This window comes from Pelodiscus sinensis, chromosome 2 (genome assembly GCF_049634645.1).
Source record: "Pelodiscus sinensis isolate JC-2024 chromosome 2, ASM4963464v1, whole genome shotgun sequence".
Classification (NCBI taxonomy): Eukaryota; Metazoa; Chordata; order Testudines; family Trionychidae; genus Pelodiscus; species Pelodiscus sinensis.
Window position 1 is genome coordinate 217,006,328 of NC_134712.1, and position 13,510 is coordinate 217,019,837.

Consider the following 13,510-nt stretch of genomic DNA (forward strand, 5'->3'; position numbering starts at 1 on the left):
GCTTTGTTATGATTAAAGGAAGCTATATACCAAATTTGGTGGTCCTAGCTCCTACCGTTTAGGAGGAGTTCTTGAACAGACAGATGGACAGACAGGCAAACTCTCTTTATCTAACAAGCAGTCCTGTGATACCTTGGGAACTAGCCAATAATATCATGAGCTTTCATAGGTAAAAGCCACAAAAAACTCAGGATATAATATATTGGTTAGTCTCTAAGGGAGTTGGGAGTTTTTTCCTAATTAACTCCCTCTTATTTTGAAACAACGAGGTAAGTGTCCACTCAGCAAGCCTGTTAGTTTGAAATTGTATTGAAATAATGAGCTTGAGGAGGAATAATGAAAAATCCTGCTTATGATGAGGAATAATTCTTATTTTGAACTAGCATTAGTGTGGGCAGGCACTCAGCAGCTGTCATTTTGAAATGACTATTCCCCAGAGTCATTCAAAGTAATTACTCCCCAGTGTTTCCTAGGGCTCTAAGTCAAGGTAGCATGTCCACATTAAGGGAGCCTGCCTTGGACTAATTTCAAGGCTTCCCTGGAATGTGGATGTGCTATTTCAAAATAACCTATTTTGAAACAGTCTTGTAGCGTAAACGTAATGTCAGATACCACAGAACTGCTTGTTGTTTTTAAAGTTACAGACTAACATAGCTACCCCTGGGGAGATTTTCTCTCAACTGCGTAGTAGATAGTGGGATCCAAAGGTCCCAATTGCAAATGAGTCCCCAATGTTATACAATTAGAGAATCTTTGTCCTAAAAGTATAGAACAATAAAAGTGTAAGATTAAATTAGGTAGATTCAAAAGTAGAAGAAAAGTGCTTTTTCTTATATGTATAATTCAGTTATGTAATGCCATTTGGACCAGGTGAATTTCTTAGAAACCTAAAAAAGATTTAAACTAAGTGAGTAAACTCGGCAGTTAAAGGGAAATAGTTTTCAGTTCTCATGCTTCAAGATGTAGATGGCTCCACTAGCAGTGCTCAGACAATTTTATTTATAATATAGAACATAAATACTGCATGAAAGTTTTGCTACCACCTTTGAAGAATCTTAGGCACATTGTGGTACAACATATATTTCAGGTGAAGGTATAAGCTGTCCCTAAGAAAGGTTTGTCTCAATTAGCGTTTAATTCCTGAAGCACATGTTTAAAACACATTTTTTTATCCTAACTAGTTGGACAGTTAAGCTAAGACTATGTGGACACTGCCCAGTTTAGACCATGGAATTGTGAACAGTAATGCCTATCAATGTGCTGTAACTCCTTCTCCTCCATGTGGATGCAGCAAGTGTGAAGAAAAGGTTCCTATTCTGCATGGCTACGTCTAGACTGGCATGATTTTCTGCAAATGCTTTTAACGGAAAAGTTTTCCGTTAAAAGCATTTGTGGAAAAGAGCGTCTAGATTGGGACAGACGCTTTTCCGCAAAAAGTGCTTTTTGCGGAAAAGCGTCCGTGCCAATCTAGACGCTCTTTTGCGCAAAAAAGCCCCGATCGCCATTTTCGCGATCGGGGCTTTTTTGCGCAAAACAAATCTGAGCTGTCTACACTGGCCCTCTTGTGCAAAAGCTTTTGCCCAAAAGGACTTTTGCCCGAACGGGAGCAGCATAGTATTTCCGCAAGAAGCACTGATTTCTTACATGAGATTGTCAGTGTTCTTGCGGAAATTCAAGTGGCCAGTGTAGACAGCTGGCAAGTTTTTCCGCAAAAGCACTTGCTTTTGCGGAATAACTTGCCAGTCTAGACACAGCCCATTAGTATAACCCTGGCTGAAGGGGATTATGTTGGTGCAAAGTAGGAACATTTTAGTGTGCATCCCCAAAGAGGAATTTGAGCATAGCACTTTAACTCATGGTGATATGCACATTTCTCTAATCCACACTGCAGGGTAGTGTGATCAAGCTAATGATTACCTAGCATTTCTAAATTCTGTCAAACTCTTGGCCTCAATATTTTACAGCAATACCTATGCCTTCTTTGGAGCCCATTGAACCATTATTTTCTCTTTCAAATGTAAGCTTAGGTTTTCCTTTCATTGGTTCAAATCAATCATTTTGCCTGTATGAAATGTTTTATAAGGAAACTTTATATGTCAGAAAACCACACATTCAAAACATAAGGTTAAGTTCAAGTTCCCTCCTACAACAGAAAACAATAAGGAGTTTTGTGGCATCCTAAAGGCTAACAGATTTATTTGGACATATGCTTTCATGGGGGAAAGATCCACTCTGTCAGATGCATTGGACAAAGTGAGTCCTTGTTTTTTGCAGATGCAGACTAATACGGCTACCTCTTTGATACTTCCTTTACCAAATGAATCTTGCAGAACATCGATTACATAGTAAAAGATTTAATGGATTTCCTCCTCCCAATCATGACTGTATAAGGTCCTTGTGCCAACTACCACAGTTACGTAAACAGAAAATACAGTATATATTAGTTGAATTTCAATTTAATGGATGAAAGCAGGGAATATTTAGTAGATAAAAATGGAAAGAACTAGCACCATGAGGCATACCGTCTTTTTAAAAAAAGCAATGTGTTGTACTTAATTTTTTGGTTTTTTATTAGCACAGATTCTAAGTTAATGCACAATGTAAACATCTGGGGTTAATTTATGGTCTCCGTATCGCTCTTGCAAAAAGAAAATGCATATTCTTTAATATTACAGGTTGGACAACTCTGATCCAGCACCCTCGGGACCTGACTAATCCCGGATGAGGGATTTTTCTTGACCAGAGGAGGTCATTTCAGGCTCTCCCTGCAGCCCAGCTGATCCACATGCCAGCTCTCCATCCTTCCCCAGCCCAGCTGAGCCATGCACTGGCTCCTGGCACTCCCCTGCAGCCCAGATGAGCCACGTGACAGCTCCTTGCCCCCCCTCTTTAGTCCAGCTGAACTGTGCCCCTCCCCCTCCCCCCCGCTTCCCCCTTTTGGCAGCCCATTTGAGCTGGATGCTGGTTTCCTGCTCCACAGCCCAACTAAGCTGTGTGCTGGCTCTCGGTCCCCACCCCCAAGCAGTGCACCAGGACTCTCTGGTCCTGGACCATCCATAGTTATGCCGGATCATGGATGTTGCCGGGCCATAGAATCTGGATTTTAGAGGTGCAACCTGTACTTAATTTAAGGTCTTTCACTTTAGGAATATTAGAACAAAATTCAGTTGCTTCATGCTAACCTGACAGTGTGTAAGTGATCTTACTTTATACTTCTTGATTAGAATACAGAGACAAGAGCTAGTAGAGGCAGTAGTACAAAATGTTTAATTTACATGCAACAATTATAGTGTAGCAAGGCAACAAAATACACATACAATTTTGGCATTTATTTTTGTTCAGATATTTCTGAAAAAATGGACAGCATTTGAGACATTTGTACAATCCAATCAGCTTCCTCATGCACAAAAACTGACATTTACAAACTTATAGTAGTGTGAAATATTATGCACAACTTAAATAATGTGATGAATAAATTTTATAGTAGCTCTGTTGGAGGAGCTATCTATGGACATGACTAAAAATCATGATTATAGTCAAAGAATAGTGATGTATTGGGAGAAGCGTTTAAAACAGCACAAGTTGCTCAAGTTACTATACACAAATCAGTAATGTTAACTTTACAGAATCCTGCTTTCCTCATTGTCTTCATATTAAAATGCAGCTCTCATTTAGAAATTAATAATTAATGAATACCATTCAATGAAACTACTGAACTGCCATGAGAGCAGATTCTTAGTGCAAGAACCAGAAAATTACTTTCTACAGTAATCGCCATTCTGGTAGCTCTTATGAAAGGAGCACTACTGTTTTAATTAAGATTTATTTCAAAGATCATTTGAGTGGGTTTGTTTAATTCTGAAAATGTGTAGTTTCACATGCTTTTATCAAGATGACATTCTTGAATTCTTTGTTTGCAAGAATGGTCAAATTAGATTCTTAATCCCCCCCTTTGAAAAACTACCAGAGCCAAGGGTAATATTACAAGAGGCACAATTCTCTGATAAATAAAAATAATGCAAAGAGTATAGACATTAGTGTCTGACTAAACAAAAATATTTCTGAAATGATGCTATAATTAAGTAACCCTAGTACTACTGCAGCCACTTATGTAAACAATATTTGAAATTTCTTTGGCACAACGAAGTATTTTTCCCTTAATTAATAAATACAACACATTTACATGCATTTAATTTTAAAAAAATTACTGATAAGCATTATCTTAATAGCAAAATGAATAAAGGACTCCTTACCTTTTACAAAGATGTAAGAGTACAGTTTGCAATTCAAAAATTAATTTGTAAACTTTACAGATGAGAGTTAAATTGGGAAGATGTACATTTTAGTTTCATTTTAAAATGTTTTCAGGTAATTCATACCAGTAGCTTAATTAGAGGCATAGAATTTTAAGGATTCACTTCTGTTTAAGTTTTACTGCACAGCATAATCAAGAAAAATACCCTTTTAGACACTTTCATGAGAGAGAAAAAAATATTAACAATATTGTCATGTAAGTTGTCAGATTTTCATTCTAATTTTTTTTAAACTCCTGGGATGCTTTACAATTGACATGGGGGAGGGAGAGTTTTCCCCCAAAGCTCTGAGGGGATGATGTCACCGTGTTCCCCAACACCACCTTTACATTAACATAAGTCAATAACAAAAACAAGTAATTAGGATGCATCTTCTACCTGCAAAGTTCTTCATTTGGGCCATATAATCATCTGGTGACTAACTTCCCAATCCCTTCTTAAAACTTGAAAGTAATCCTGATTTATAAGATTTGTTATTTTGTCCCATCGTCAAAAACTAGGAATGTATACTATTTCTTTATATGGCCTTATCTGAACATAAAAATCAACTCTTAAGTGGCATAATGATAACAGAAATGCAAGTTTTAGCACTTATCTGTCAGTATTTCAAAACATCCAAAAGGTTAAATAAATTATTTGAGATCCTACATGATAGAATGTATGCAGATTAAAAACATTAAACAAGCAATGTTTTATAATATTCTGAAAACTGGGATTCAGATATTACTTTACTAACCTGTCAAGACTTAAATTCAGGATTCCCTGTCTTTTCTGCAAGTATTGACAAATATGCAGAGCAATGAAAGGAAGTGCTCTGGTTAGAAGAGCCTGAAGAACATAGATCACGACAGTTTAGCAAAAGACTCATTTTCACATATTTCATTCTAAAAGGTTATTTGTTATTAAATCACACACACACACACATTCTGTACCTGACTGCAACTCAAACAATTTAAGATCTCAAAGGGTAAGTACATGAAAAAATCCTTTTATAGAAAAACATGATAATTTAACAAGTAATGGATGTAAGTTTTGTGCCTTCTCTTTAAATCAATATGAAAGGGAACCAGATAAAGCAGCATATTCTTTAACTTGCTTGAACTTTTAAGAGTCTTCACAGCAAGTCAAGTTATGGCATGTAAACTGAATGCAACATTACACAAAAGCTCTTCTTTGTTACGTATATCTGCTCAAGATGGAGTTAGACCTGGACTTGTCATCTCTGCTGTAGGACTTGCAAGGTATTCACTTGATTTCAGACTTGTAAGAGATTTATAACTTGCGACAGAAGTCAGAGAGCCACAGAGACCAAGCAATGATGGAGTGTCTTCCTTCCCTGTTAAAAAAGAATTATGTTAGTCACTATTACAGTGCAGTTGCTAATACCAGATTTACCTGAATAGGGGGTAACACTGAAGAAGAGAGGTCAGTATATGTACCAGTTTATAGACTATTCATCCTCAATACAACAAGCACAAATGCAATCACCCCTTTTTAGGGAAACATGTCACTGTGCTCAGCATCTCCTACAACTGTGGATGTCTAGGCAGTTCTCTCTCAACAACTCTGAAGATAATCAGAGTTTTGGTGCTGCACTGCTTGACCAGGCTTCTACTGCTTTCTGCCTCTGCAACACCAGATAATGGTTTCTTTTGCTTCTACCCTGGCTCTTTTAAATAGTTTACCCAATGTTTTGGGCAGTGGAGAACAGTATTCTTCCTTCTCAGCATTCCTCCTACTCTTCTCTGGGTTGATTAACCCCTCAGCGGGAGAGGGATTTGAGTGTCCACTGCAATGTGTGTGCCAGCACCTGTGACCCACAAGGGCATAGCAAAGAAGCAAGAAAGCACCAGGTCAAATCTGAAAGGTGCTGTGATGCAGCCTTCCCAGAGTTGGCAGAAGGTGAGCTGGGCCTACCCTGTAACCTAGGGGTAAAAGTCCAACAGGCAAGTGGGGTTCCAATGTGGAAACACTGTACACAGCAGGGAGCAGCTCTTTAAAAGTGAAGACCCTGATAAGCCCTAGGGTGCCCCTGCAGAAGAAGAAAGGCGTCCCAAAAGACGTAAAGTGATTCTGAGCACCACAGAAAAAAAGCAGGCTATCTAAACCAGCCCCCTTCCCTTCGAAGCAGATCAGAAGGACTCTTATGACATGTCGAGAGAAATATGACCTAGTAAGGGTAGACTCAATCATCTCTGAAGAAGGCTCCAGGCCCTAAGGAAGCCATAAAAGCCCTCACCAAAGCTACTGCAGAGGTTATATACTTCCAAAGCACACCAACAAGATTTAGAAATACTAAAGGGAAAGACAACAGAAATCCAGAAGATGACAGTCCTCCTGTTCCTCCCAGTCCTAAACTGAGGAAAGCAAGCTGTCTGTGTCTGAAATATGAGCAAATTCCTGTAAGTCTCGGAATAAATGTTTTCCTTCAAAATCCTCCCTACAACCCCACTTCACTCCTTTTTGAGGAACTGATTAGGGAAAAAATGGAATAAGCATGATAATGGCAGGCAGATTAACAAGTGCAACCTCAGGCTCTAACATTCAAGAACAGAAGGTCTCTATTGCTGAGACACCAAAGGTTGACACCTCTGTCAACCTTTGCCAAGAATATGATCATTCCCTGGAAAGGAAAGTTTACCATAATGATTCCCAGGATAGAAAGATGGAGGCCAGTCACAAAAGGGTCTCTAAAGCCACCTCCACCACCTTCTGAGTGTTCCAGGAAGATACATGCTTTGCAGAAGCATCTCTTTCCTGGCTGGAACATCTGTCCTTAAGGCTATGAGATGACCCTGACGTTAGTTCAACTTTCAAGAATCTTCCCAGAAACAGTGTTTGTAGCTGATACCACATTTGATGCAGTGGGGTTCTCAGACCAAGCCATGCCTTCCAGTTCAGTCACCAGGCATCCTTACAGCTCCAACTCTCAGAGGTGGCTACTCACTTTAAGCAGGTCCTGTGCTCAGCCAAGTTTACAGGAGCCATCATTTTTGGAGAAAAACTGATTAAGATGGTGGCTATCAAGGTGGCAAAAACCAAACAGACTCCTTTTCCCACTAAATGGCCTCAGAACAGAATACAGACTGGCCTTTGGACAGAGACATTCCTTTTCCTTCTCATCCTCTCAAAGATACCAGAAAAGGGACAACAGATTCATTGAGGGAACTACCGGAATCAAAGTACCAGAGGAAATTCTAGTGGAATCTCTGTCATAAAATTGGATTTGGGAGGAATGGGGACTAAGACTGCGTAGGATCCACTCAGAATGATTTTCACTGACCACAGACAAGTTGATGAGGGAAATACTGAACCAGAGATAACCCCTTATGCTGCAGGCTCCAACCATTCATTCTTCTTTCAGTCACTCAGCTCCAGTTGCCCTGTAAATCACGGTGTGATCCAGAACAAATATCTTTTGATTATGGGAATGACAGAGTGGGTTTCCTCAGAAGAAAGATTTTCTGGATTCTACTTCTTCTTCATTGTGCAGCAGCAAATGCGGAATATCAGAGCCATTATCAACCTTAAAAAGGAACAAGTAGAGGAAGGAAAAGTTTTGGAAGAAAATTCCAGTATCATACCTGGAAAGGACTTCTAGACTTCAGTGGATCCAGTGGATACACATCTCCATCTCCATATTCCCCAACAGACTGTGCCTCCACAGATTTCTGTAGTTTTCAGAAAACAGGAAACGTTGGCAATATTGAACACTCTTATTTGGTCTGTCCTCAGCACCCAGAGTTTTTCCAAAAATGTTGATTGTGATGATAGATTTAGGTCACAAGAAATTCATCTGTATCCTTCCCTGGACAACATTCTGCTCAAACTCCATCTTGAATGTGAAACCTTCTTCAGGACGAGCTTCATCAATGCCAAGAAAAGTTTGACTCAGGAATTTTTTTTCTTGCTGCCAAGCCACCCAGAGACCTATTATAGCACTATGCCTCCAACTGCTAAGATTTGTAGTGTTGTGCATATGGATCACCATGGGCATAATCATGCAATCAGAAGTATAAGCTTTCATACTGGAGGAGTGGGATCACATCATGGAACACAAGAAAAATCAAGTATAGGTTCCAGGACAGGTGGTCAGCCTTTACATCTGCCTTCCAGATCCTTTAGTCCAAGCGGCCAATGCCAGCTTGTACAGATGGGAAGCTGGTTTGTAGAACCAAGCAGCCCAAGGTCTATGGAACCAAGAGGAAAAGACTCAGCAAAATCTAGATTGAACCACAACGTAGTTCCCCCTTTCAATAAGATGATACAATCACATATTTAAAAAACCAAGGGGGAAACGGGGAGTCCAGTGCTACTGTAGCAGCAGTGGAAACAATGAGATGGGGAGAACAGTTCCTCCTTTCCCTCAAACTGATCCACAACAAAGATGATCTGAATCCAAAATTCAGGCTGGCTTGGGAGGCTCAAGCGCAACAGTTTTGAGCAATGCCTGTAAATCAATTGATTCAATCTCATAATTCACATCTTCCGTTTCCCACCAGCCAACTTGTCTGTGAATTGTTTAAAGGCAAAAAGGCCAAAATATTTCTCAAGCTCCCCGTAAAACAATCCACAGGTAGCAGATTTCTTTGAGCAGCCTGGTTCGGCAGACTGACTTGCCACTCTTCCCAAAATGGGGTCTTTCGCTATTTTGAGGGCTTTGTCAAGCCATTCCTTTGAGCCTCTGACTTCAGTCTTGGCCTTTTATTTATCCATTAAGAGTTGTTTCTTATTAGCTGTCATATCTACAGGGCAAGCATCAGAGCTGGCAGTCTTATCTATACAAGAGCCTTACATCATGCCCTACAAAATAAATGTGGTACTTAGAACACCAGAATCCTTTCTTCTTAAGGTAAATTTCTCCTTCCTTGCCTCCCTTCCCCTTCATTCTGTCCAAATCTACAACTGTGGCACTTAGAGATCAGAGGAGTGTTGAAAATGTCTCCCAGTCACACAAAAATATACAAGAAGATTTGGCTCCTTATTCTTGCTCTCTCACCCAAAATACCATGGACTCAGAGTTTCTAAGTCCTCTGTTGTTCAGTGGATTAGAATATTGTGGAAGCCTATAAGTAATGAGAGGTTTCTGTCTCAGAATGGATCGAGCACACTTCAAGATCTTTACCAATCTCCTGGGTGGAATGAGAAAGTGTGTCCACTTTGGAAATTTGCAAAACATCCAGCTAGTCTACAGCTAAGACTTTCCTTAAGTACAAGTAGATGAAATTTCTTTTGCAGAGGCTTCCTTTGGCAGGGAAGTGCTGCACACAGTGGCTAAAATAAACTTTTGAGCCAGCTCACCAAAGAATGCCAAACTTTTGTTTTATGTCCCTCCTATATCTATCACTGCTCACTACTTCCCAGACACCCGGAATGTGGGAGACACTGAACTCCAGAATGTAAAATTTCTTATTGATAATTTCTTTTCTATTAACAGTGTCTCCTACTTTTCTACACACCCTGGATAATATTTGAACCCCAACTCATAAGTTAAGAGAAATTGTTACTATACAACTGTCTTGCGCTAATGTATGTAGCTATTTTGTTATCTGTGGAATATTTGTTTATGATAGTATGCAGGTTTAACAGACTGGGAATAACTCATCTAGCAGCAAAAAGAACTAGTGAAGTGTAGCCAGACCATACAACACCAAAATTCTGATTCCATCTCCAGGAGCTGCAGCAAGAGAAGAGCAGCCCAGATGTCCAGAATTGTGGAAGGCACTGCTAACAGAAAGGAAATTATTAGTTAAAAAATCTCTCTTTAGGCTTGAACCAGACATCAGCATTAACATTACCAGAACTATGCTATGACCAGAGATTCAATGCTTTTAAGCTTTGTTGGAAACCACCCTCCTACACACACACACATTGGAATAAGGAATAGTAATAGAGATGTAGCCATGGTAGTCTAGTCTACCTGAAACAAAAAACAGGACTATGTAGCACTTTAAAGACTAACAAGATGGTTTATTAGATGATGAGCTTTCGGCTCCTCACCTAATAAACCATCTTGTTAGTCTTTAAAGTGCTACATAGTCCTGTTTTGTGTTTTATTGGAATAAGGAAGTACTGTTACTGAAGATAAAGAGGCTTTGTTTTACATCCTTCTTGAGAATTCCTCATAAATTATACTGGATCTATCCTGGCAGTACAAGGTTCCCATACTCTCTCAAACATGCAGCCTGGAGGTATCATCTCCACACGAGGCTATGTCAGGCTACAAGTCAATGTTACCCATGACCTTCCTCCCTGCCAACGGTGGAGCTAATTAGTGCCAGTTATGGTAGTGCATTTTATGACAGACAGTGAAATCACCTTATTTCCACAGGCCACCAAAGAGGGACCAGATAACAGCTTTTGGTTGCCACCATCTTGAATTGGGTTTAAAACAGATGACTAAAGGTGTCTCGCACACTATATTGTATTTGTAACCCAGTCCACCAAAAGCTCAAGTAACTTTGCATCTGTAAAGCAGACATTTTTTAAACACTGTGCCTGTAGATTTTCATTTAAAGGGAAGCCCTACCTTTGGGGGGAAAACAGTATAGTGAAAATAATCCACTTTCATACAACACTTACTAACATATTCCAATGGATCTCTGAATTATTTAAATCTTACATCTGCTGAACAATGTTTTTAAAAATCAGTGACTGAATATAGCGCTTATGGAATTAACTCAAGCCAACACAGTTAAAGATCTACATTTACTCTATCCCTACAAAAAAAATAGTTTAGCTCAATAGTTTGAGAAAACACATGAGAAAGCTGAGGAAAATAATTTAACTACATTAGTTCAGCAGTACACATCCATCATACAACCTCTAAAATTTGGATTTTGTGAAAGGGATTTTAGAACACATAACTTCAAAAAAGTTACCTGTAAACTTCAAATTGGATCACTGGAACTAGGGACATCTCAGAAATGAGATTAAAGGTGGTGTAAAGGGAGGCTTTAGCATTTATTGTTGAGCTAAAGGATGTCCATGTCACCTGGCAGAGGCAGCAGGAAGATCGAGGTGAAGTTGGTTGTTGTGGTGGTGGCAGAGCATTTTTGGACGGGGGTGTGTGGAAATTATTTTCAGCATATAACAGCACTCTTTGGGATAAGCAATTGAGTTTGACAACTGAGAAGCTAAAATCTCACTCCCACAATGCACTCAAAAAACTCTTTTAACAGTAATTTACATTAAAAATCTGCAATACAGAAAACCACTTTTTTGTAATGTTACCATAAGAATGTGTGTCGTATTGTGACAGGATGGAGTGCCACGTCTGTCTTCTGCTGTCCATACAGACTATTCAGAGACTCTGTTAAACACCATTGTGTTGTTTATTTACATTACTCTTTTCACCACGGTTACTGAGCCATACACCACAGCATTTATAACTACATCAGTTTCTCATCACCCAAGAAGAAGCCAAGAAGAAGAAAGGGAAGAGCTGTCTGCACTTCATTAGTTCTGGTTCAGCTAGCCTGCTTCTCCCACCAGCAATTCCTTCTTGTGCCATCTTCAACTCTCTGCATTAATGGGCTATCTTTTTAGCAGATTAGAATGAACTAGGAAGAATTAGTTAGTCAGAGACAGGTCCAGCCTGGAAATGGGAGTTAATTAGTATTTGATGAGAGTACCGGCTCAAGCTGTTGGTTCCTAGCACTCTGCTCCATGTATTCAAGACACAGAACAACATGGAACTGCTCTGTTTAGCCCAGGTGAGGCCTGCGAGTATGGTATTCAATTCTGGGCATCTCACTTTTGGACACTCTCCAATTTATTCTCATTTTCCTAATGATAAAAGATTTAAAAAAATCTCTCCTATAAGGAAAAGTTTAAAAAAACTGAGAAAGTTAGATCTTAAGAAGTCCATGGGTATGGGGAGTGAGAGGGGAAAGGGACTGCTAACCGTCTTCAAATGTATGAAGGGTGTTAGAAAGAGGATAGTGATTAATTGTTTTCCATGTTCATGGAAGGTCAAGTAGCAATGAGCTTTATCTGCAGCAAGGGGGATTTTGGTTAGATATTAGGGAAAAAACCCTAACTATATAAGTAGTCAAACTCTGCAATAAGCTTCCACAGGAGGATGGGAAATCTTCATTACTGGAGGTTTTTAAGAACAAACACCTATTAGGAATAGTCCATCAAGTCTATTTGAATTCCTGAAGTTTTTTCCAGGTCTACCTTTCTGTCAATCTCTGATAACTGGCCAATTAGCCTGTCCTAAAACGGGATTTTCAGGTCTCTCCTCCACGTCCTATTCCCTTGCTATCTCCATTTTCTCTCCTGAGCCTCCACTCTGTCTCTCTCTCTCCCCCTCCTCCTCCTGCCTCCCCCACTCTCAGCTCTCCTCTTTCTCCTGCTTCTCTCTTCCCATCTCTTTCTCTTTTCTCCCTCTTCTACCTCTCAGTCTCTCTTCTCCCCCCCCCCCCCGCATGGGGAGCGCGGAGCCCAAACAGCTGTTTGCGCTGCTTGCTCCCATGCAGCAGCCCAGTAGAGCAGCTGCCTATAAGCTCCAGCGGCCCCCCTGCACCATTTCCCTTCACCCCAGCACTGATCCTACAGCCTTCCAGTTGTCCTCCTCCTGCCCCTCGTTCCCCCGCCCTCCCCCTGGCCAGGCTCTTTTCATGGCCAGGGGGTGGGGCCCGGCCATGTACGTCACCACCCTGCCCCCCTTCGCGGCACTCGGCTGAGTTCTGCGCCACTCAGCTGGGCCGCCGCAGGGAAACCCAAATGGCCGCTTGCTCCACTTCCTCCCCTGCAGCGGCCCGGCTGAGTGGCGCAGAACTCAGCTAAGCACCACGGCAGAAGGTGAAGGAGGATGCGAAGGGGGGCGGGGTGGTGACGTGCACGACCAGGCCCCGCCCCCTAGCCGTGTACGTCACCGCCCCACCCCCCCTTCGCCTCCCGCCATAGAACTCGGCTGACTTCTGTGCCGCTCAGCTGGGCCACCATGGGGGAGCAAGCGGCCATTTGGGCCCCACACTGCCCACGCAGCACTCCTGTGCTGCATGGGGACCGCGGTGCCCAAACGGCTGCTTGGTCCCCCGTGGTGGCCCGGCTGAGTGGCACAGAAATCAGCCGAGCACCACGGCGGGAGGCGAAGGACGTGACTCAGGCAACAGCGCCACTCAGAGGGAACAGTCAGCATTTCAGCATTACAGAGTCACACACATTGGGCTACTATATATATGATAAGT

At 41.1% G+C, this 13,510-nt stretch overlaps 1 protein-coding gene across 6 annotated transcripts in view; it reads right to left on the minus strand.

The window, feature by feature from the left end:
* Positions 1 to 3,153: 3,153 nt before the first annotated feature.
* RUNDC3B (RUN domain containing 3B) overlaps positions 3,154 to 13,510 on the minus strand; it is a 107,778-nt gene continuing 97,421 nt past the window's right edge. For 2 of the 6 annotated variants that reach the window (XM_075922431.1, XM_075922428.1), the window contains one exon: positions 3,155 to 5,649. In XM_075922431.1, coding sequence (XP_075778546.1) covers positions 5,504 to 5,649 — 146 coding nt within the window. In that variant the 3' untranslated portion in view covers positions 3,155 to 5,503. Of the gene's footprint in view, positions 5,650 to 13,510 lie in introns of all 6 variants that reach the window. The other 4 variants (XM_075922427.1, XM_075922426.1, XM_075922432.1 and 1 more) reach the window with 3 other exon arrangements.